Consider the following 26199-nt stretch of genomic DNA (forward strand, 5'->3'; position numbering starts at 1 on the left):
CAAGATAATCGGTGTCTTCCTTAAGACTTTACTGGCATTCCTTGGAAGGATGAGTCCTTTTTCAATGGGATTATGATCTGTAAGGACAATGTCATTTGAGGCTTCCAGCAGCCATGCTGCTTTCATGTGAAGAGTACCCTTCTGAAAATAAAGCAATCACAAAGGAAAGTAAATGGAGAGATGGTAAGAGAAAGAAATGGAGTCATAATGATGATATTATTTGAACTCTTGGATACAGATTTCTCAAAAGCTAGGTCTTCTCTTTAGGCTTCTTTTATATATATGAGATATTATGATGTTTTGGTATCTTAAAAAACTTTTCTCTCTCTCTGGGGAGAGACCAGCCTTCCCTGAGCTAGCCAATTAGTTGCCTTTGAAAGGCAAACTAATAGAGTCAGACATCCTCTATCTGACCCATAAACTCCAGGGGGCAATATCCTCTGCCTTAATTATCCTAGGGCCAAGTATACCAGGCAACCAAGGACCACAGCTAGAGCCCAAAGCCCTCCAAAACTATTCAAATTAGCCTTCCCTAAACTACCTACTCTGCCCTGCCTTGCCTTTTCTGTGGAAATAAAGGCCCATGGCCTAAGCTCTCTCCTCACTCCTATCTTCCACCTCCTAATCATCCTGGTGTTTCTCTCTGTGGCTGGGAGAAACATGTCATGCTTCCAGGCTCTAGGACCTGTGAGGATAATAAGTTTTGTTTTCTTGGGTCTCTCCTGTGTCTCCTCTTCTGTCCCTACCTGGCTGACCATCTCATAAATGACTACAAAACAACTTCCTTCACATAGATCAATAAATTCTCTCTTTGTTGTAAGCTGGTTTGAATAGAGTTCATGTTATGGATTTCTGAAATAGTCCTGAGTAATCCAAGCAACTTATAAAATCTAAAAATGGCAGCTACCACCTTGAGCCACCTCACCTCCACAAACAAAATGAATACAGGTTGTGAAGACTGAAACAGGTCCAAGTGGAACAAATTTTTCCTATGCTTCTGTTTCTTCTGAAATCAGTTAAGTTAGTACTGGCAAGTTCTAAGAGTAGCTCAGCTGTACCACTGTTATTTTCTGCATTTCATAGGTTTCTGCATTTCATAGGTTTGAGGAATCATGGGAATGAAATTCTAGGTCCATCTGACTTAACTGAATTGTGAGGTATTGACAATGAGAAAAAATATTTTGTATTTTAAGTGGTCTATCCTTTATTTAACACTCCCTCGAGCCCAATGTGTTTTCCATTTGGGTAATATAAAGAAGAGAAGCAGAGATATTCTCAGATGTCATTTTAGTGAATACATATCTTTTGTTGTTGTTGTTGTTGTTTGTTTTTGAGAGAGAGAGAGTATGAGCATGGGGAGGGGCAGAGGGTGATGGAGAGAGAAAATCTCAAGCAGACTCATGCTCAGCACAAAGCCAGGTGCATGGCTCAGAACCCTGAGATCATGACCTGAGCCAAAATCAAGAGTCAGGTGCTCAACCAGATGAGCCACCCAGGCACCCCAATACTTATCCTTCTTAATGATACTTCTTTCTAAGTCTGCTAGAACTGAATTTTCTAACTCCTATTGCTGCTCTTGGGAAAACTTTATAAGTTGTGAGATCTTAAGTCTCAAGATGAAAATAATGATTTATTTTCTCCTCCTCCCCATCTGAAAGAAACCATGATGAATAAATCAGCAAATATCTGAGCTAGCTGAAGAAATTTATTTTTAATGGTATACAATGTTTATCAGTTATTAGGATCTGTGGTGCCAGCAGTATTGCGATTTGTAATTGATAACCAGACTTTAGATTTTAGAAACATTTTTCATTTGTGAAAATTGATTTGAATGATAAGAAAAATTATAAATCTGAGTGAGGTTTTGGGGATTTAGAGCCAGAGGTAGGGGAATCTTGATCTAGGGACATTTTTCACTTCACAGTTGTAAAAATACTTGCTTCTGGAGATGATGGGGAGAATAATGCTAATCGTTTTAGCTGTATCCCTGAAGATGTTTATCTCAAAGAAAAGTGGAGAAAGCAGAGAGAATTATACAAATGTACAGGCTTGTAGAGAATCCCAAGGAGTCATGGTTCTCTCAGAATATTTTTTACAAGGAAAACATTAAATATTCACTTTCTGACTTTATGACAAGGACTAAAGGAGCCACATAAACATGTGTGCCTTTCTGCTCTTCCTTAAAGGATGACCCCTAATATTAGCTTGGAACCAGCTTTGTAAACATGGAATAGTTTCCCCTTGATCTGTGGTATAAATGGATGATTAATCTGGACTAGGTCAATAGGGAGAGAAAGGAACGCGTGTATCCACTCTGCTAGACTTCACATGTGTACATTTCAAATCTGACCCAATAGACACTTATACCTACCCTTCAGAACCAATATTGACAGCAGGGAAAGTTCTGGGTTGGACTGTCTGTCTTGAGCCATTTGGAAACTAAACTGGCTAGAGCAGATTGCAAGATTTAAGCTGTGGGAGAATGACTCTGGTACCTTTTCAGCCTAAAGCAATTACCCAGCTGTTGGAAAGTTGAAATATTGGACCAAATTATATTACCTCAGTTAAAATAAGCATTCCCGAGAATAGATCACTATATATATTAAGGTACATGCATTATGCAAGAGTTGACATTCCCATTTCTATATCTCATGAACCAGCCTTGGAATCCTCCCTGAAAATAAATTTGTTATTAGTATCTTTTTGGCTATTTGCTTTTGTTGGTTAATATATATACACTACTGGCACATTTCCAAAGCTATTACCCTCTAAGATCAGAACTTCCAGAAACTTCTTTGACAAAGCCATCAATAGAAACAACTAAACACTTAAAAGCAATAGAAGTTTTGTAGGTAACAACTATGGAGTTTGACCAAAAGCTTACATTATGCTTTTTAAAAAGTCAGTGACTCACAGATGGTGCTATTTGATCCATATAGCATCCCTTAAAGTACACAGGGCACATTTTAAAGTCGCATCAGGTGACAAAACAGAATCGGCAATAAATGACTTGCCCAAAGCCAAACAATTAACAGGTGGCAGAACCAGAACTTGTTCTCCATGTCTTTATTATTTTTTAAATTTATTTTTTATTTTTTTAAACAATGACAATCTCTTTTTTTTTAATATTTTATTTATTTATTCATGAGAGACACACAGACAGAGAGAGAGACAGAGGCAGAGACACAGGCAGAGGGAGAAGCAGGATCCATGCAGGGAGCCCGATGTGGGACCCGATCCCGGGTCTCCAGGATCACTCCCTGGGCTGAAGACGGCGCTAAACCGCTGAGCCACCCAGGCTGCCCTAAATTTCTTTTTTAATTGTAAGTAGGCTCTCTCCCCAACGTGGGGCTTGAATTTATGACCTTGAGATCGAGAGTCACATGCTCTACTGACTGAGCCACAAGACACCCCTCCCCATGTTTTTATATTCCAATTCCAGAGCCCTCTTTGGGAATACAGAAATTAGATATAAGCATAAGGAAAATGACAAGAGACAATTAGAATCACAACCAATTAATCTAACCAATAGAATTTAAACTATTACTTAAGACATAACCTACAAGACTGAAAATATTAATTGCATTGTATAACACACTCATGTGTCATTGTTACTCTCTGGGCACTAGGCTGGTAAAAAAGGTTTTTGATCTTAATTCATCAGTAAATATTTACTGACCACTCTTGTGTGTGGGAATCCTGAATTGGATATTTTCTTTTTTTTTTCTTTCTTTCTTTCTTTTTTTTTTTTTTTAACTAAAATTAACTTGTAGAATTGAGTGAGTGACCAGTCATTCCAGCAAGTTAACACTGAATTTTGCTCTCCACTCTTCCATTTCTCCTGGATAAAGAAGAGAAAAAAAACCTAAGATGTGGTAAGGCAATTCTCAGTCTGTTCTTCATACCTCTGCTAAGAAGTCCCATTCTCTCATTTATAAAATAGGTATCACTTATTGACCACCTACTATATGCTATGTATTCCACATCTATTATCAGTAATCTTCACATCTCTGTGGCTTAGTGGGTATAGTTACCCTCATTTTTACAAATGTGGTTAGTATAGCATAGCAGTGAAACACAATGAGATATGGGTCAAGAGCAGGTCCTTTGATCAAAAACTATTAGAGTTTGAATCTGGCTCCTTACATACTAGTTTTCTGAACTTGGACCAGTTCTGTCATTTTTCCATGCTCCTTTATCCCTCTCTAAAATGGGATAAATTACATGAACTTACTAGAATTATATGAACTCACAATTAGAGTTATTGTGAATGTTAAATGAATTCACATCTGTAAACAGCTTAGAGTGCCTGGACTTCTAGTGGTACTCAATGAATGTTAGCCACTATTATTGATTTGGTGTGCCCCATGGCTGAATCTGAGGGACTCTTTTCTTCTTTATACATCTGTTACTCCCTAGATGACCTCATTTAATTCTATGGTTTTAAATATAAAACTATACTGATGACTCCAGAATTCATATCTCCTGCCAAACCAATGCTTTTCAAATGTTAGTCAACTCATGTCACTTCTCCACTCAAAACCCTCCAGTGACTTCCTATGTCTCTGAAAAATCAAAGCCCTGGCCAGAGACTACAAGGCCCTATGTGTCTGTCCTACTTTTCTAGTCTGTCTTCAATGACTTTTCACTTTCTTTCATTTCTCCAGCAATACATGTATGTGTGCGTCTTGAACATTCTCTGACACTCTTGCTCATCAGACTCTTTTCACTTGCTATTCTGCACATATAGTCAAACAACATATTCCTTCACTTGCTTCAGGTCTCCTGCTCAAATACCATCTTAACAAAGATGGTATCCCTAGCCACCTTGTGTAAAGGAGGATTTATTTCCCTTTCCTTTTCTTCTTACCCTGCTTTATTTTTCATTGTGGTACCTGTTGTCATTATGTTTATTCATTTTTTTTATGGTCTGTTTTCCCCCCTAGCATGTAAACTCTAGTAAAGTAGGGACTTTGTTTTATTCACAGTCCCTAAAGAAAGTGCCTTGCACATGCAGACACTCCATAAAATATTTATCGCTTAACTATAATTATGCTAATTGCCCAGCTAGTGTCAGAGTTCCATACCCAAGTCAGCCTCCCTTAAGTATCTCTTGCACTTTCTACCCCACTAACCTGCATCACATGCCAGGGAAGATACAAACCCCATTATAAATATACATCAATTCATAGGACTTTTGTATCTGAACTAGAAATTTTGTGCATATTAGGGCTGATTTGCTATTCAGCATAACTTAGTAAATATTTACTGCAAATATTAGCAAAATTTGGCAAATATTTACGTGATCTTGAATAAGAAACAACAACCCACTAATATAGGGTAGCAATTTATTCAAGAATCTCAAAGCCTAGGAAAGGTAAATATTTGTACCTGTGGATCTCTAATTTCGGAATTGTTATGTACACCTAAAACTAAGACAACTTATGTGTCAATTATACCTCAACTTTTCAAAAGGCCATTAAAAAACAAGAATTAATAGATATCACAATATAACACTTGGTTATCACTCAAACTTTCTTTCCCCATTTTCTCAATTTCAGCCCACTTCTTTGCGTAAGCCAAATTTCTAGACAAGTTCTTAGATCTCTCTTCACCTCATCCTTCACACCCAACCCATGTGAAAGACCAGAAATTCTATCTACCAAACAAATCCTGAGACCATCTGCTTTTCATCAACTTCACCTTTACAAATCCTAGCCCAAGGACAACTCCCCTTACCCTAGGTCACTAGCAGAATTTCCTGAACGTTTGCCTCGCCCTCTCACTTTTTGCCTACCAGCCAGAGTAATCTTATAAAAATGTAAATTACTCATCACTCCCCTACTTAAAGCTTCAGCGGTTTCCTTTTGTTAGTCCTCTTTGAGTTATTCCACTTAGAAAAACATCCTGTCCCTATCCTAGCCTCCAAGCCCTACTTCATTCAGTCCTGAAGGACAGTCTAATCTTGTCTCCTAGCGCTTTCCTCTTCATGCACTCTAGTCACGCTGGCCTTCTTTCACAACTATGAGCACAATCAATCCTTCCTTGTCCCAAAATATGTGTACTAGCAGTTCCTTTCCATTTAGGTTGCAATCTGAATTTCACTTCCCTGGAGAGGCCTTCCCTGACTACTGGATTTCAAGTGGCTCCTCTCCCCCATTCACCTTTAGTTCTATCAGAGAGTGAAGGGCATCCTTATTGTGCACTGCACAATTACCATCTAATATTTTCCTCCCTTATCACCTATCTCTCTCCATTAGAATGTAAACTCCATCAAGAGGGTGAGTTTGCTTTATAAGGCAGGGTTTATACACAGGGCCTCACACATAGTGAGCATTCAAGAAACACTTGTTGAATGGGTAAATCTTTGTCTCAACTTTGGGAGCTTACATAAGATCACAGTAGTTTCCTAATACAGCTCCGGTAACTCTGCCCCATATCTGTTCTCGGCATCGCTTCAACCCACAAAAGGCTCATTATTCCAGGAGAAGGATTCAGATTCCCCCTATTTCTTGGCAACCGCTAGGTGAAGATCTGGACTCAGTTCAACAGTCCAAAATCATCAGATAAGGGGGAAAAGAAAGAAATTAGCATTCCTGACATGAACGATTGTCATTTCTCACTTAAAATTTTGAGGAAGAAAAAAAAATTCTTAAGATCAAACACTTTTGGAGTTGGAAATGTTAGAGAAAGTAGCTGTGGCCAGAAGAATGTTAGCATGTGGGAGGAAAAGTCGGAAGGAGGTAAGAGAAAGAAAGGGCTCACACCATGCTGTGAGGGTTCATGGCTCTGGGCTGGGATACTGTGTCTTGCCCTGCACATAAACACTAAGGAAGAGCGTGACGGAGTGAGGCGGGTGGGGGCGAGGAACGGGAGGAGAGGGAGACCAGGACCAGGAGAGACGTGAAAAAGGCTAGAGAGAAAAGGGGAGGACGGAGCCGAGCAATACAAAAGCAGCCTCGGCTTTTGCCGGAGCTGCAAGCGTTAAGGGGAGGCGGGGAGTGACGCGGTTTGCGTCTGGAGCGGCTCCTTGGAGTCCACAGCATCCACCGCCGGAGCCTCGCCTTCCTTTCTCCCTCTGCAGACATAGCGAGACACAAAAAAAGAGGCGACCCCTGAACCAGCGCGAGGGACCCACCCGCACGATGACTGAGACCACCAAGACCCACGTTATCCTGCTTGCCTGCGGCAGCTTCAACCCCATCACCAAAGGGCACATTCAGATGTTCGGTGAGTCCGCCCGCCCGCCCCCGGAGGCTGCTTCCGCCTCTCCTTCCCCGGCACCTGTGTTTTCCAGGGCGCCTGAACAGTAAGGCGTGTGCCCCTCTGGAGGTGGGAGGTCAGCCCCTCTCTGCCGGGCTCCCGGGGAGGGGCGCAGGCTGCGCTTCCCAGGCGTCCCCCGCTCCGGCCAGACCCGGCTCTCCGGGGGCCACCGGGTGGGGGAGGGGAGGGGCCGGAGGGGACTGTGGGCTTGGGCCGGGCGGGAGGTCGAGGTTCCAGACCTGGGGCGGTACCTGGTGGTACCGTAGTTTGGACACTTGGCTGGTGAGGCTCGGGGTGGGGTTGGAGGTCGGGTCGCGGAGAAGGAAAGACGGGGTGGGAGGTAACGTGCTGTTTGTTTAGGATGGGTGGGAAAGCACGAAGGAGTTAAATGATGTATACGCCTTGGAGACCCAAACACACTCACGCACGGAACACACCATTAGCAGGGCTGGAGCTTCGAGGGGCTTAATTCGGGGTTTGGTCAAGGGTTCGGAGCGGCCCAGGGGCGAGTGTTCTCGAGGGCCGTGGACCGTGTGCCGGTCGCGCGAGGTGGTCCCCCCCCCCAGTGAAGGAGGCCGGGGGCTGGCCAGCCGGGGCTTGGCCGCCGGGACCGGGACCCGGGCCCGGGAGGGGCGGGGCGGGGCGGGGCGGCCGCTGCGGGCAGCCCTTTGCCAGCCGGTGTTGACGGATCCGGGCCCAAGTTGGCTGAGGCTCTCTGCCCAGGGCGGCGATGGCACCCGGGAAGGCTTGCGGCGTGCGAGTGTGTGTATGAGTGTGAGTGTGAGTGTGTGCGTGTGTGTGTGCGTGCGCGCGCGAGTCGGGGCGGGGGTAGCGAGCATCGTCGCGCGTTTGTTTGCTGGAGGCTTTGGGGCGTGGAGAGAAAGGGGCGAGCGGTGGTTCCCGGCTGCTGGCTTGGGATCCCGCGGGGGCGGGGAAACGCGACGGATGCTTGTCGGAGGTCTCGGGCCGCCGGTGGACGCGGCTTCTCCGCTGCTCCGGTAGGACCCAGCGGCGCGGGGGCGAGCGCGGGCAGACCCTGAGGACCCACGCCGAGGTCACTTCAGAAGCAGGCAGAGAGTAGAGGTTGGAAGTTGGGGTGCTCTTTTTTCTGTCATTGAAGGAAACAAGGAGTGTGTGGTGGGGGGGGCGGGCTGGAGGTGGATGAGAGACCCGGGGAGGCCTCGCCTGCGCCAGCCAGCGGGCCAGCGAGGCGCTATCCAGAGGCGGTGGTGCTGAAGCGCAGGGCGCGCCGGAGCTGGCTCTGGACACACGTGTTTCCCTCCAGCCGGAGGCTTGTGTGAGCCCTCCAAGGGCTGTTGAATGAAAGAAACATCATACCGGTATAGACCGAGCGAGGTGGCTTTGGCTAAAACTACTCTTCTCTTAAACGCAAGAGGTGCGTTGAACTGGGCCCGCTTATTAAAAACCTCATGAAAAGAATATAGAGCTACTTTGAGCCGAGGCCAGATCAGATAGGGACATTGTAGGATCCAAGGAGGGAGACTGAGAACTAGCCATCCCAACCTCACCATCCCTTCGGCTTTTAAAAGTGTCTTATTAGGAGCTAATGCTAACTTACCTATTAAATAAAGACTCTTGCTTAAGCACTGGAGTATACCAGAGCATCTCATCGTTCATCTAAGGGAATATCGGTACCCTCGGAACACTCTGCTTTTGCTGGTGCCTTTACCCGAATCCTGCTTTTCTTCTCTGTCCATGTTTCCTCTAGCCATTTCACATCACTGTAATTTATTCTTCTCCATTGCCCAGGCAGGATTGGGCATTCCTCTGGAACTCATTGGCTCTAGAAATCTTTAGTGAGCCATCAGGTTCTCCTCCCCCCCCCCCCCCCCGCCCTGGGTCTAAAGTAGTCAATTCTGTAGCTTTGGATTGGAAGAGGGGTAGATTTAAATCAAGAACTGAGGATTCTATCTTGCAGCTGAGAAGAGTTTGCTAACAGCGAGAAAGGCTTTTGTTAAGTCAATACTGATCTGCCAATTCTCCATGAGTTTAGGGGAGAGAATGTGTGGAAATAGACATGGATTACAGCACGCAGGTTTAGACATAGAATTGGGTGAAAGTAGGCTTTCTGACAGTAGTGACTCTTTGCTCGATAGTGGAACTGAGGAATAAGAAAGGATATCTAGCAACAAAGCCTGTGAGTGTCCATTAGTTATGTGTAATCCAGAGAGCCACGTGGGAAGAGGATATGGTTTGCTCTCTGTGGTTTTAAGGAGCTTATAACCTAATGAAGGATTTAGCACATATACATATGAAAAGGAAACAAGAACAAGAACACAAAATACATATTAAACTATTCTTTGTAGAATTTCTTATGGGAATCTTTGAGCTCATGATAAATTTTGTGATTTACTTCTGTAGTTTCTAGTTTACCAAGCCTTCACATCTCACTCATTCTTAGTAACAAGCTTACCATAAAGGCATTGTTATCTCCATTTTACAAATAAGAAACTGATGTTCAGAGGTGAAATGACTTTCTAAAGAGGCTTAGGTGACATGAAGAGTGGGTGGCAGAGTTGAGACTTGAAGCCTACATTCTTGATTCCGCTTGCAAAGGCCTTTGCCCTACACCAAATGCAGGAGCAAGTGCTCACTGATCTGACTGCATAATTCCATGAACTCTATTTCCTTCAAACATATACTAACAGAGATTAGAATTAAACTGGTCATCAACTAAATGAGATTCCTAAATATGCACTTTAAGAGCTTTTTTTTCCATCTGAAATGAAATCAGTTAGCCATGAACTATTTTCTCTTTTTAAATGGCTTTTATAATCTTCTCCACAACCGTACAGAAATAAGATAATAAAGTTATCAAACTTTCTTTAAGGTTCCTGAAACTTGTAATCAAAATTTTTTTAAAGATTTTATTTATTTATTCATGACAGACACACACACACAGAGAGAGAGAGAGAGAGAGGTAGAGACACAGGCAGAGGGAGAAGCAGGCTTCATGCAGGAAACCTGATGTGGGACTTGATCTCAGGTCTCCAGGATCACACCCCGGGCGGAAGGCGGTGCTAAACCGCTGAGCCATCAGGGCTGCCCTCGAATTTTTTTTAAAGACCCGAACAGGACTTTGAAATTAGACATCTTTAATAGAGTTCCTGTATTTGAAATCCAATTGCTTACCAAAGGAAAAAAAAAAAGGACTATAAACAAAAAGAGATGTGCCATTCAAAACTAAAAACCCACTCTTTGTCTCTGAGAAGCATATTTGTCCAGTTCTCGATATTTGTAAAATATTTTATTTTTTAAAAGATTTTATTTATTTACCTGACAGAGAGAAAGAGAGCAAGAGTAGGGGCAGAGGGTGAGGGAGCAGCAGGTTCCCCACTAATGCTGATACCTGGCTTGATCCCAGGACCCCAAGATCATGACCTGAGCTGAAGGCAGATGCTTAATGAACTGAGCCACTCAGGCACTCCTGTAAAATATTTTAGAATGAGCTTTTGATATTATTCCTAATTGTGGCTATAGAAACATACAGGAAAATTTAATATTTGTGATGGAGATATTTGACACTTAAATACTTAACTATAACTACTCAAGGATGAGTAAATTTTTGGCAAAATAAACTCATAAACTAACAGTGTATTATTTCATGGGTCTGCCTTATTAATTAAGAGACTAACATGACATTTGAAGTTTTTTTTAATACCTAAGATTTAGTTATTAAGTAGGTAGAGATTATATTTCAGTTTAACTTTCTTTGCATTTATATTACTGTTTGTCAATAAATTCACCCCTGGGAAATTAGATAGTAAGTTTAAATAGACAAGTAAGAAAGGACTGATCAGATAAGTTTTGTCATAGAAAATAAAGAATTGGAGAACTTGATTACAGCTGAAACTTATTCTGGTTTTTGATGATTGCAAAATAAATGGATTTTTCAGTTTTTCTACTTCAAAATATTTTTGCTTTGAGCAAATGGGTCCTTTGAAAAAAAAAAAGACAGGATCCAGTTCTGTCCCTCTTCAGGGGTAATGAAGAGGGCTTTTTACTTATTGTGGAGTTGGAAATGCAGCCCCTATTGCTACAACTAGAAATCATAAGAAAAATGGATTTCAGTTGCTACTGATATAGAGAAATGTCAAGAAACTATTTAATATGCTTGAAACACCTGTAAAAAAATAGTATTAAGCACAAAGTACTTTATACTTTTGGCAGCATTATCTTATGTGATCCTACCCTGCAAGTTAAATTGGGTTGGATAATATTATCGTTTCCCTTTTACAAATGACAAAACAGAGGTATATGTATAAGTCATTTGGTCAAGGTCATAAGCAAAAGTAAAAATAACACTAGTCTTCTGATATTTAGACTTTCTCTGTCTCTCATCCAGGATGCCTCAGGATGTTCCTTTAATCGCAACAATACCTATGAAAGGAGGAGTTACCTAACTTTAGTTATTAACAAAGGGTAATGAGAACCTTGTGAATTTTTGTCCTTGGTAACACGGGCCACTAACAAAATATACTCAACAAGGTATCTGTTCCCAATATCTTATCCTATAACAAGGAAAGGCTATTTCTTTTCTTATTACTCATATATTTTCCATATAATAGTGTTGCTGGGACATTTTTTCCACCAGTCTCCCACTTCCTCCTTCCTCCCCACTCTTCTGTTACCACAACTAACACCTACTTATCCTTCAGATTTTAGCTTCAATGGTACTTCCTCAGGGAACCTCCACTGACTTCTAAATTAGTATGGTTACCCTGACATTTAATCCCACATCACCTTATACTTTCCATGTCATAACTCTCATCTCATTATATGCTTAATGACTATTTTCCATGCTAGACCTTAAGCTCTAGGAGAACAGAAACCATGCCTGGCTTCATTATTGATTTCTTTCCTAGTACCTAGCATGGAGTAGGCCTTCCATAATAGTATAATATAATAATGGATACAAATAGCAAGTCTTTCCTCCATCATGGTTGTTGAGTAAATAAAAAAATAAATGAGTCTATAGAATCTTGTTCCAGGTAAAGGGCTGGGGTGGTGAGATAGAGAGCCATGACATATTAGAACAAAGGACGGTTCAAGGAGAAGGGGAGTGAGAGATAATACTGGAAAGGGAGATGGAAGTCTGATCGATTATGAAGGCTTCTAAGTCATGTTAAGGAATTTAAATTTTATCCCGATGACAATGAAAAAACATTGCAAGATTTTTAAAGTAAAGGAATGTCATTGTAATATCTCTGAAGTTATGATTTAGTCAAAATTTGAATATAGATTGGTGAAAGGCAAGAATAAAAATGTAGTGACCAGCTAGGCACCTATTTCAGCAATAAAGAGCTCAAGTAAGAGAAGATGTCAGCAATAAAGAGCTCAAGTAAGAGAACATGGTCACCTCACCCAGGTTGGTGGTATCTGGAATGGAGAGTGAGTATATTTAAAAATATTTTGAGAGGTAAAAGGGATGTTTATTTGATGACTTGATAGGTCAGTGGGGGCAAAGTAGATCAGGGTAACTCTCAGGTTTCTGTCCAAGGTAGGTGAATAAAGAACATTGGAAGAGAAGCAGATTTAGTGTTGGTGGGGAAAGTGAAGATTCATACTTACTCTAAAATTTTGGAAATATGTATTCTAACCAAGCACTGATACAAAAAAAAAAAAAAGGAAATACTTAAATTCAAAGTGTCTTTTTAGCTAGGACATCTGAATCTTCTAATAAAAGCTCCCAGTAGGTTCTAGTTGGATTATTCAAAGTTCCTCATATGAGAAAGATACTGAAATTCATTAATATTATGGATGTAAAAAGATAAAAACGAGTGTGCTGCCTTTTTAAAAAGTATGAACTTGGAGGAAATCAAGGTCCTAAAATTGACTCTTTTTTTATACTAAGATTGTGAAATTGGGAATAGTTGGGTACAGTTCATTCTAGAACTTGCCTGCCACTATGATGGTGGCTGTAATAATTTCAGCTGGATTTGGGCATTCTAACTCATTGATAAATTACAAGTCCACTAATGAAAGCTTATGGATCAATCATGATAGTTTCATTGGCAGGAGCTATATCTGCTCATGACATGAGAATAATACCTGGAAAAGAAAATTTGGACATTTTTGTTCACATAAACAGGTGTTTGGTTTACTTTCTCCTGCTGAATTGATTACCTGAGCTTCATGTAGAACAAGCTAGCTATGAGAGGCAAATATCCCATCTAGAATGCATCCCAAACCAAGGAATAAAATAAAACCAAGAGGCTTGATGTTCTAATAATTTTGAAGTGAAGAAATATTCATTTTTAGTTTTTCTTCTCTGTCTTACTTGATTTTATTTTACATGTCTAAGGCTTTTATTAGGGGATCCCTGGGTGGCTCAGAGGTTTAGCGCCTGTCTTTGGCCCAGGGCGCAATCCTGGAGTCCCGGGATCGAGTCCCACATCGGGCTCCCGGCATGGAGCCTGCTTCTCCCTCCTCCTGTGTCTCTGCCTCTCTCTCTCTCTCTCTATCATAAATAAATAAAATAAATAAATCTTAAAAAAATAAGGCTTTTATTAGAAGATATGCTAGAAAAAAAAGAAGATATGCTAGAATTATCAGAATTAGAGGTTCATATGCCTTTTTTTTTTTTTTTGGTTCATATGCCTTTTAGGAAAAAGTTTAAATTATTACTTAGTAGGAACATCCTTTAAAATATGAGTCTCGGGATCCCTGGGTGGCGCAGTGATTTGGCGCCTGCCTTTGGCCCAGGGCGCGATCCTGGAGACCCGGGATCGAGTCCCACGTCAGGCTCCTGGTGCATGGAGCCTGCTTCTCCCTCTGCCTGTGTCTCTGCCTCTCTCTCCCTCTCACTGTGTGCCTATCATAAATAAATAAAAATTTAAAATATATATATATATTTAAAATATGAGTCTCTTTATTTTTAAAAGATTTTATTTATTTAAGAGACACAGAGAGAGTGAGAGAGAGAAAGAGCAAGCACAAATGGGGTGAGGGTAGAGGGAGAAGCAGACTCCACTGAGCAGGGAGCCTGATGGGGGGACTCCATCCCGGAACTCCAGGACCACGACCTGAGTTGAAGGCAGGTGCCTAACTGACTGAGCCACCCGGGCACCCATCAAGAGAAACATTTCTAAACGCATTTCCAATGTTAGACCAAGGCAAATGAACAGCCTAGAAGTATGGAGGCAAACTAAAAAACATAGTTTTTAGTTCAAATTTGGACCTCTCTGTTTCAGAGATATCTTCAGACATGAGAGGAACTTGCCAAATTGGATGGATTATCTTTATTTTCTGTTGTTTTTCTATTGATAAGCAATAGTTGTTGAAAGTAGTATATGGATGACTGGAAAAGAGAATAAAAGCCCACTTTAGAAATGTTTCTTTAAAAGGTACCTGGCTGGCTCAGTTAGCAGAGCATGTGACTCTTAATCTTGGGGTTCTACGTTTAAGCCCTACATTGGGTATAGGTATTACTTAAATAAAATAAAATCTTAAAAATAAAAAGTGTTTCTTTAAAAAAGATTCAAGTGTAAATTTTCTAATATCACCACAGATACAATGTTCTGAATGTAGTGATTGTTTAATCAATATTTAATGACACTATAAAATACACATCTCTAGTAAAGTTCTTCATTTTTTATTTATTTATTTGAGATAGAGAAGGAAAGCACAAATGGAGGGAGGGGCAGAGGGAGCTGGGGAAGCCGACTACCTGCTCAGCAGGGAGCCTTACAACATGGGGCTTGATCCCAGGACTGAGATCATGACCTAAGCTGAAGGCAGATACTTAACTGACCAAGCCTCCTAGGCGCCCCTCTTGTTCATTTTTTTAAAGTTTTCAAATCATCCTGAATTGCTCAAAAAGATCCTAAGGATACAAAGCAATGCATTAAATATTTTTCAACACCACCTTTAATTTTTAATTTTTTTAATTTTTATTTATTTATGATAGTCACACACACAGAGAGAGAAAGAGAGGCAGAGACACAGGCTGAGGGAGAAGCAGGCTCCATGCACCGGGAGCCCGACATGGGATTCGATTCCGGGTCTCCAGGATCGCGCCCTGGGCCAAAGGCAGGCGCCAAACCGCTGCGCCACCCAGGGATCCCTAATTTTTAAATTTTTTTTAATACCACCTTTTTAAAAACAATATTCAATGTGGAGAATTTTGTTAAACAAGGCATTTAAAATAATTCCTAAGGATTCAATGTAAAAGATTAAGAACTGGGATATAGGAATTTATTTGATAGAGAATTACATAACTTTATTTATGGACACATTCCATATCTCAACATATGTAAATGCAGCATTCCTTTACAAGGAAGGAAGTTTTCCATTGCCAGAGGTTTTCCGTTATAAGCATTCAATTGCAAGGAACAAATTTGCTTTTTTTGGATACAGTTTGGCAGATAGCCTCAGAAATATTTTAGCCCCCAAAAAAAGTTACATGGTTTGACCAAGGCCATCCCACTGACGTTGCTATCTTCCCTTCACCTCTTTTTTTTTTTTTAAGATTTTATTTATTTATGAGAGACACACAGAGAGAGGCAGAGACGTAGGCAGAGGGGGAAGCAGGCTCCCCGCAAGGAACCCAATGCAAAACTCCATCCCAGATCCCGGGATCACACCCTGAGCAAAAGGCAGACCTCAACTGCTGAGCCACCCAGGCGTCCCTCCCTCCACCTCTTGTACTGTATAATATATCCATGACCTATGAACTCTGCAGCAAAGGCAAATATTCTAACCACTGCCAGCATCATCATCCACCACATTATCATTTTAATTGTGGCACTACCTTCTTTAGGCTTCTGTAAACTCTACTACCATTAAACTGTTTTCTGTTAAATTTATTGCACAATTCTCTAGTTCTGGACAAGTGAGCCATTCAGGAAAATTGTTGTAATTCTGGGGATATAAGGGTAAAAGGAAGAGGTAGAAAAGAGCAAGACTTAGAGGCTAACCCATGGAAGTGGTGGCAGCTTAAATAGCACACTTTTTTCCTACTTTATTCTGTATCCGGTTACCTCCACATGGATAACCATGCTGCTACATGTGGACCTCATTTAATATTTACCAAACAGTAGGAAGAGGGTGAGTGAAGTATAGCTCCTAGCTAAGGCTAAATGCATATGGTTTTGCTTTTGTTCCAATTGCTTAGGTCATAAACCTTGAACTTTCTTGATCCTTCTCTCTTTGCACAACCCATCTATGTCAGCAAATGATTTGGGATCTCTCTATCTTCAAAATACAAATAGGACCAACCTCTCTTCCACATCTACAACTCTGATATAAGCCAATAGTATCTTTCATCTGCATTATTTCAATAGCCTCTTAACTGATCTCCCTGCTTCTACCCTTCGCCCCAATACTCAGTCCTCAACAAAAATAGCCAAAGCAGTCCTTTCTAAATGTAAGCCAGATCTAAGTCAGATCATGTTGCTCCTTTGCTCAAAATTCTCCAATGGCTGTCTATCTCATTCAAGGTCAATGTCTTTAAAATGACGTACAAGGTCTCCATGATTTGCAACCTTGCCTCTCACCCCCCTACCTCTACATGGCTCTTTCCACCCATTCTTAGCTAACCTTACTGACCTCCTTGATTCAACCTTAGAGTCTTTGTGCTGAATGTTCTCTCTGCCACATATTCCATGTTTAATTTACCCTCCTTCTCAAAGTTTTTGCCCAAATGTAGCTTTCTCATTGTCTACTTGGCAGATCCTATGCCCCTGATCACATAATTTAAAATTGAAGCTCACACATTCCCAATCCCCCTTTTTCTGTTCTTCTTATATCTTTTCCCCTTACCTCTTATTACCTTTTAACAAAGCATGTAATTTCCTTATTTGTCATGTTTATTATTTAATGTCCCCAGCTAGAATGTGAGCTCTTAAGGGCAGGGATCTTCATTTACTCTGCTTACTAATGTATCTCAGGCTCCTAGAAGAGTGCCTGGCACATAACAGATGCTCCATAAATGTCTGTCGAATGACTAAATGAATGAAATGTTAGAATTACCTACCATCCTTACCTCACATTTATATTCTTTTTGTGGCAGGAAAGATAGAGAGTCATGAGAGGACTCAGGAGCAGTTGATTCGTTCAACAGCAGTTTATCCAGTTAGGAATGTGCTTCAGGCACCATGCTAAGGCCTCAGGGATGTGAAAATTAAAGTCACTCTTTCCAATGCCCCTGGGAGATCATCTTCCATACAGGAGACAAACAAGCTAAACATAGCAGTTCAAGTCATAAGTGCTATAAAAGAGGTGAGAATGAGGTAGAGTGGGAGCACAGAGGAAGAAGACAAGGTAGGAAGGCCATCAGAGCCAATATTAGTGAGAGTGAGCTTGAAAGTAGGAGCTGCCCTGTGTACAGGATGGAGAAAGACATTCTGGGAATCTCCAAGGAGCTTGCTAGATGGCACATTGAGCAATCTCCAAGGAGCTTGCTAGATGCCTGTGTGGGTGGGGACAAGTAAGGGCAGGAGATGAGACAGCCAGAAAACAGGGTTGGGTGGAGAGAAGAGGTGGGCAGTTCCAAAGGGTTCAGACTTTACCCAACACTTTTAGTGAGCCCCTGAACGGTGAGGGGCAAGGGGCCTTGTATCCCAAATGTCAATGTTCCTGTCATTGTGGTTTTATCTGATTATTTTGAAGTTCCTTTTTTTTAAAAAAAAAAAAAAGATTTTATTTATTTATTCATGAGAGACAGAGAGAGAGGCAGAGACATAGGCAGAGGGAGAAGCAGGCTCCCTGCAGGGAGCCTGATATGGGACTGGATCCCAGGACCCCAAGTTCATGACCTGAGCCAAAGGCAGATGCTCAACCACTGAACCACCCAGGCATCCTGAAATTATTTCTGTATCACTCTTTGAAATAAGGAGGGCTTTTCCTCTCTTAAAATGTGATTTTATTTATTTATTATTTTCTGAAATGGAATCATTGTCTATTGCACAAGTCATATCTACTGAAGGAATAAATAAATGAAAAACAATACTACTGTACAACCCACCCAAACAACCAACCTCTTCCTTAATTGGAAGTTGTTCTCACCTACTTTCTAAATGTATGCCTTCCGTCAATGGGATGGCCTCTCATTGTTCAAATACCCTCAGATTTGGTGAACTCAGTTCACTGTAGTTTGATCCTCCATAATTTTGTAGAATTTGGATCATATGCTTGCTCTCTTCCACAGGCTTAATTGTCAGGAGAGTAAAGACTATAGAGATCTTTTTTTCCTTGACACTTGTTTTTAGCTCATATCCTTTTAGGAGGTCTTGAACAAGTATATTTCTGCTCTTGCTATAAAACTATGGGTTTCCGGGCCACCTGGGTGGCTCAGTGGTTAAGCGTCTGCAATTAGCTCAGGTTGTAATCCCGGGGTCCTGGAATCAAGTCCTGCATCGGGCTCCCCACAGGGAGCCTGCTTCTTCTTCTGCCTATGTCTCTGTCTCTCTCTGTGTCTCTGAAGAATAAATAAATATAATCTTAAAATAAAACTATGGGTTTCCATGACTTTGAAATTTAGTATTTTATCATTTTAAATCCTCAAGTAAGTGACAATTTCAGTGGGGGGGCTGGGTCTCCCAATGCTTTATTCTCCAACAGTTTCCAACCCTTTGTGTTGGTACCCACAGTGAGGTGGAATACGCATTCCATGCAGCACTCAGATTAAACTACATCAATAACTATTCATATTTCTCTTGAAATATTTATGTGCTGATAAATATTTGGCAGTGTGTGGTTCATTGCATGGACTACAAGATCTTTAGGCAAATGTTTTTTGTTGTCGTTAGCTTAGAAACTGCTACCCATTATAAATTAAGACAATAAAATATGATACATATAAATTTAAGCCACAATGGCTTCATTTACCAGGAACCAATCTGCCTAAGCACAGTTTAAAAATTATTTACTTATTATACCCTGGGACTCAAAATTTATAGATAACATAGGATTTTCCCATGCTGTGAGTAATGTTGAGAAAGAGTGGGTAAATGGCTTAGTTTTTCCTATTGCTTCATTATTTCTCTCTATATGGACATTAATAAACTGAATTGCTATTGATTTGGGGATATGCTTAGTCTCCTTTGGTCTTTGTTTTCTCCTCTGTAAATAGAGTGATTGAGATAACCAAGGGGTCAGCAGACTGTATAACCTTCTGGCCAAATGTGGCTTGCAAGCTAAGAATGGCTTTTATATTTTTAAATGGTTGAAAAAGTGTAAAAGAAGAATAATACTTTGTGACATGTGAAAATTATGGAATTCGAATTTTAGTACTTATAAATAAAATTTTATTGGCATCCAGCCACACTCATCCATGTGCGTATTGTCTATGGCTACTTTCATACTACAGCAGCAGACCTGAGCAGATGCGATAGAAACCTTATGAACTACAAAGCCGAAACTGTTTACTATCTGGCTGTTTACAGAAGAAGTTTGCCTATCCCTGGTATAACCTACCCCTGGGGGTTGGAATGGGAAGTGAATCTAAAGGTTTCCAAAAATATAAAGTGCAGTTGAAGTCCATTACCCAATGGAACTCTTTAATGAACACTTTTCAGTCTAAACTACATCTCCAAAAGATTTGTTTAAGCAGTAAATGCTGTTTCAATTTCATAATTGTAATTTTTCTAGCTGACTGAGTAAATGATTGTGTTCACAATAGGGATGAATTTCTGGAGTTTGGTTTACATTGGACGTTGATTAGCCCCTCTGGCTACTGTTGGGCATTTATTTGCCATTGAACATTAGAGATATTTTCCCAGAACATCCTTTTCCTGATTCACAGTTACCTCCTTCTTTAAATCTAATAATTTATATACTTTATATTTGAGGATTTTAAAAGATTAGCACATCAGTTGCATCAGGCTTTTGCAGGCTGCTCTTGCAGTCACATCTCGTTTTTCTGTAGCATCTCGCCTCCCTGTGAACTCTGATAGCACTTGTTCTGTACCTCTCTTATAGCACTTAGCACATTGTGCTGTGGGGTGTAGCTATTTCTGTCCATGTTTCATATTCTCCATCAGATTTAGATTTAGGTCCCTGTCAGGGTCATATGGCATTTTGTATTTGCTAAGGTGCCCAGCAGAGTGCTCTAGGCACATGGAAAGTACTATAAATATTTACCAAATAATAGAGAAATTGAACTATTAGGAATATTTAGAATCCTAATCTGTTAGGAATATTTAGAATTCTCACAGATAAAATAGATGATCAGAAATCAGACAAGAATTTGGGAACCAGCAAATATGGGAAAACAGAAATTCAAATATGACAGAGTCAGGAAATAGGACAAATAATAAATACTCAGGGACTTCAAAATTGAGATGATTGTTGTCCCAAGATGGGAAGGCTCATGTGTCCTAGGTGGAATCCTATCCCAGAGTATAATCTTTCCAGATATCCATAGTGGGAACCTGCAGGTCATTTGGAGGAGCTATTAAGTACATAACTTGGCAGGAATGAAAAATATGGGGTCAAGGATGAAGGTGAATCCTGAAACTGTCCTCTGGATGCTGTAGTCAGACGCATGGTACATCTAGGAATGCTTTCTCAGTGAGGTGAGAGGGTTGGAGGATGGGCAGAAGGGTTAAGTTTTATTTTTATTTATTCACAGTTTGTAACAGGTTTTAGGCGCAAGGCACCTGGCAAAGGAAGATTTGTATATTGTTTACTTCAAACAAACAAAAACACCCAGAAAACTTGGTTTGTCAATTGTAAGTTGATTCTTCAGAAATCACAGAATACCCATTTGAAGGAGATTTCAAAAATCATCCAGATACTCAATACTGAAATCCCCTTTAAAACATCTTCACAAGCGTTTGTCCAAATTCTGTTTGCGATCTTCCCAGGCCAGGGAATGCACTATTGTCCAAAGCAGCCAAAGAGCACTTGGCACAATTTTACTTTTTTCAAGATTGTTCCTTCTTTTAGGCTGACATTGGCCTTCCTGAGACTTTCCTACATTGGGAGTTCTTTTCCTGTTTCTTTTTCCCTGGGATCTATGGTAGAAGTCTAATTTGTCTTCTACTTGTGAGATACTGAAATAGCTGAAGACCGCTATTCTGTCCTCCTCACCAGGCTTCTCTTTAGGCTTAAAAAGTGCTAGTTCCAGAGCACCTGGCTAGCTCAACCACTTGAGCATCTGCCTTTGGCTCATGATCCTGGGGTCCTAAGATAGAGCCCATGTTGGGCTCCTTGCTCAGAGGGGAGCCTGCTTCTCCCCCCCACACACATACACTTGTGCTGTCTACCCCTCAAGTAAATAAATAAAATCTTAAAAAAAAAAAAAAAAAGAGCTCTAGTTCCTTCAGCTTGTCATCCATTAGTGTTTCTGGTCTTCATATCACCGTGGATTATCTTTTTTGATCATAACTTCATTGTCTATATTCCTCTTTAAATGTTATGTCCAGCTCATGATGCAGCATTCTATTGTGGCCTGATGTGTGTTGTTTTATCTATTACTGGGCTTACCTTACTGGACACTCCCTTTATTTAAATGGCACTCTTTCTAATTAAATCAGGTAAGGGAAGCTATTGCAACCTGCATCCTAAAATGTCCTGACATGCTGAATAACCAATCGATTTGGTGGACTGGGCTTCTAAACTAGTCCAATTTATTTAAAGATCTGTCTAGTTAAAAACAAACAAAAAACCTGACTGATATATTATCAAGATGTAATATCTTCTGGAACTTTACAGGTTAAAGCTGTGTGAGATGTCAACCATGCATTGGGAGTGACATGCTGCCTTTAGAATAAGGAACTTTGCAGGTTCTCAGACAGGGCTGAGACCTGAAGTCTCTGAATTCTTGAGTTATTGAGTTTCTTGAATTTTGTTGCAAGGTATGTTAATTTTTTAAGTGGATTCTGTTGAGCGGTCCAAGTAAACTCTCATCCATGTTTAAAAGTCCTGATTTGGGGACTGAATTCTGAACTTTCTTCTCATCTTGTCTTCTAGTTCTTCTGGTCATGGTTATGCCATTGGCACTGCCCTATCCCCAGGGCTTCCAAAAGAGTGGCAGAAATGCTCTTGTTCCCAGCAACGATGACTTTGTCCCAACAGAGGTGGGCAGTGGCATGTTTAAATTGGGCAGGTGGAATTTAAAAACAAATAACAAAAAGGTCATTTTTCTTTTTTCTTTTTTCTTTAAGGTCATTTTTCTTATGGTGATATCCAAACATGAGAAAGTAAACAATGATACTCCAAAGAACCTTTCATCTAACTTCAATAATTATCAATTCTTTGCCAATCGTAGCAAATCTTTTGAAGCAAATCCCAGACAAATCCTATTGTTTCAAAGTGAGAACCGTTCACTGAGTACATAATTGCTTCTCTGTCTATATGACCTCCATTAACAGACTGGATCTTTCTCTTCCCCGGTTCATGTTTGTTTGCTTGACATTTCAAGTTACAGATGGGCAAATAGGGGGACAATGACTAATTTCCATCTTTGAGCAGACATAATAATGCCTCCACCCCAGTCAACAGCAACAGACACTTTATCATTGGCATTACCTTTACAGCAAGGGATTTATGCCCTTTCCCATCTTTCTCCTATCATGTCGGGCCTGGAAGACTCCCCTTCAGAGTCGGACTCCCACTGAACACAATAGGCCTTTCTTCCATGACATACAACATTCAGCTCTTTATCCCTTGTCGTTCAAAGCGATGAATGTCTGTGTTAGAAGATGTTCCTACATCAGTGGACCCCAACTATGGGGACTCTGAACTATCAGGGCTTCTCATAAATCAGAAGAGAAGTCTGGGAACTGCTTCCAGAAAGCATATACATTCACCCTCATTATGGCACAGGCTAAGTCTCAAGTTTCTGGGCTTTGGCTTATATTGTTATCAGTTTGATGAGGTAAGCCCATACCGATAAGGAGGCCTGCTTGGTAGTTATAGATTTTATTGATGAAAACAAAAAAAGACGGTGGGAGGGGATTTTTTTTCTTCCACTTCTTCATAAGAGGAGGAAAATAATTGACCAAATTCTGTTTGGTGACAATTTTGCTGCTGGGATAGTATTTGAATTCTGGGCTTCTGTTTGGCTTGCCTTTAACCTCTGTAGAAAATTAAAATAAAATCCTTCTTATTGGTGCCTTAATCCTTCCTTTGCAGTGTTTTAAATCGACTTTTCAAAGTGTATTGTCATGCAGTTTTGTTATCATTTGCATTTAAATGCGGTGAATAAAGAACTCCCTGCTGAATCCCTTGGGGAATGTGAAGTCCAATATCCCAGTTTGCCTGGTAAATCAAGCAGTTCTGAATATTCATAAAAGAGGCTTGAATGACTTCTCCATATGGAATTTGCTCTTCCATCTGCACTTATTTTGCTAAGATTGGTTCTTCATGGTTTCACTTGTGGTGGTATAGAGCTCTGACCATGGACAGGGAAGAAATGATGGGAAACTGGTAAGGACAGTTTCCAAAGTGGGGCCTCTCATCATGGCCATCAGGGTACTCTAATGTTTTTCCGGCATGCTTGCCTTTACTAAGTCCCATCCCCCACTCAGTACAAACCACAGTCATTTACACATATGCATTTCTTTTAGATGCAAATAGGTTAATTTTAGCCTATTGGGATCAAAAAATTTTTTGTTTGTTTAAAGAAATGTAGAAACACATTGTGCTTGAAGAGGAAAAGGAATGGGAAATGAATGGCTTATGAGGAATTGTTTTATTGTGTGGCAGTGGCTTTGGGGTAAAGTCTGAACTTTGGAAATTAAAGGGATGGGGAAGAGGAAAGAAAATTCAACTTGTCTGTGTTGTGATCTCTCAGCTTCCTTTCTCCTTCCTTCCCCTTAGGCGTGAACTATCCCCAGAAGGTTAATGACCAAAGGCTTTTGTGGGAGATGAAACCACTTACAGGGGTTCTCCCTGGCCTGGGGAAGCAGGAAGCAACAGTGGCCAGACATTCTTAACACCAGGGAATTTTTCTGTTTGGTTAATGCTGTGACCAACCCTCTTTATCCTCTGCAATGAATAATCACTATAAACTAACAGGAGCTAACGTTTATTGAGCACTTACTTTGTTCCAGGCACTGTTTTAATGCCCTTCTTGTTTTACCTCATTTAATCCTTACAACAATTCTATCTTTTTTAAAGATAGTATTTATTTATTTGAGAGAGAAAGAGAGTGTCTGTGTGTCCAGGAGTAGGGGTCAGGGGTAAGGGAGAGGGGCAGAAAGAGAGGGAGAGAGAGAATCTCAAGCAGACTCCCCACTGAGTGTGGAGCCCCATCCATGGCTCAATCTCGGGAACCTGAGATCATGACCCCTGAAATCAAGAGTCCAATGTGCTTAACTGACTGAGCCACCCAAGCGCCCCTTTACAATAAACCTATTTTCATTCCCATTCAGCTAATAATCATAGAGGTTAGGTAACCTGTGTCAGGCCACACAGCAAAACCATAGTGGATAAAAATGTAGTCGCAATACTCTGTGACTCTCGTTACTGCTTTAACTACTATAAGTCCCTGCCTTGCTCATTTGTTGAGTGAGAAGGGATGCTGAGCACTGTATTAGAGGCTGTGATGATGCAGATACGGGCTAGGCCTCATCTGACACTTGCCTCTACGAAGTGGGCCAGTGCCAGGGTTCATGTGCAGAGAGGCCATCACTGCTCTGGAGATCCTGCCCAAGGCAGCCAAGTGTGGATTCTGCAGAACACCAAGGAGACCTGTAGACAAGTCCAGAGGACAGAGGAAGAGCAAAAAGAAGGGCTCAGCCCAGAACCAGGAAACACTGGAGGGAAACAGGAGATTGGGAGCAAATCAAAAAGGCCCCTGGGTGATAACTAAGAGGTAGAGTGAAATAGTCATACTCACCTTTCTGTTAACTTAAAGGCACAGGGTCAGAGCGGACAGGTAGAAATATAAAATTCTCTCCTTTTACATTGTCGTTGGCAAGACTGTTGATAGATAATTATTCAGTAACCTCCCTCCCCTCACACACTGTAAAATGAATATAATAATACCTACCTTACTGGGCTATTGTGAGCATTAAATGAAATGAGGTGAATATATTATAATAACACCTTCTGTGACTGCCTAGCTTTCACTGTGGGTCCCAGTGCATTATTTTACCCCTTGCAAAATTACAGATCCAATCCCCTAAGGACTGAGTAATGTAGATTTTTACTCCTTATTTTACAAAGAGATAGAAGGGGTTACAGTATAAATCACCAACAAGTTCTAAAATGTCACACTCAAATCTAGGGAGAGAAAATTTGGTTCTTCCCCTTATGGTAACAGATTCATCTCTCTTCTGCCAGCAATTGCCCCCCTCCTTCCATGTTCTTTCCACAAAATGCTCTTGTTTCCTCCCCACCCATCTGGCACTTAGCTTCCGTGGGTCAGCTGCCCCTCCATCATCTTTCCTACCTCTTTCAATCCCTTGGCCAACCCACCTACCCCACTCGGTAAACAAAAGCCACTAGCCAGATTCCACCCAGCAACAAGCATGTCCCAGTCATGTATAAAGATTATAGCCCATCCTGTCACATATAGTTTTTAGCAAACTGTCTGGCCCACAATAAGTGATGGCTAAATGTGGGCAATAGTAGCAATTGTTTCAGTGTCTTTCCCATGATGTCTTGCTAGGGCCAACACACAGTCACCCCAGAGGTCAGCTTGCCCATATTATTGGGGGATTTGGGAAATGACAGAAAGGCAAAGGAAGATGGGTAATTGACATCAGTGGCTGCTGTGAGCCGAGTGCAGAAGTATGGACATTGCCAGTGAGCATCCAGAAGTCACCAGGGAGGCAGCCGCCTGTCCAGCACAATTTGCTCTTCTTCTTTTTGTAATCACTAGTGGTTTACCTGTTAGTGAGAATAGAGTGAGTGCTGAAGGCATCTGGCCGTACCTGCTGGGCAGAGCACCTCGTTTAGATGAGAGCCCTTGGTAGATCTTGCAGGGTGAAGATCTGTGCCCCGGCTTCCCTGCAGAACAGT

At 41.1% G+C, this 26199-nt stretch overlaps 1 protein-coding gene across 4 annotated transcripts in view; it reads left to right on the forward strand.

Moving 5' to 3' along the window:
* The window catches only part of NMNAT2 (nicotinamide nucleotide adenylyltransferase 2), a 188085-nt gene that overhangs the window by 32574 nt on the left and 129312 nt on the right, over nucleotides 1-26199 (forward strand). For all 4 annotated transcript variants that reach the window (XM_055319127.1, XM_055319126.1, XM_055319129.1 and 1 more), the window contains exon 3: nucleotides 7085-7230. In XM_055319127.1, the coding sequence (XP_055175102.1) occupies nucleotides 7146-7230 (85 nt within the window). In that variant the 5' untranslated portion in view covers nucleotides 7085-7145. The remainder of the gene's footprint in view (nucleotides 1-7084; nucleotides 7231-26199) is intronic.

This window comes from Nyctereutes procyonoides, unplaced genomic scaffold (assembly GCF_905146905.1).
Source record: "Nyctereutes procyonoides isolate TBG_1078 unplaced genomic scaffold, NYPRO_anot_genome, whole genome shotgun sequence".
In the NCBI taxonomy this organism is placed as follows: Eukaryota; Metazoa; Chordata; class Mammalia; order Carnivora; family Canidae; genus Nyctereutes; species Nyctereutes procyonoides.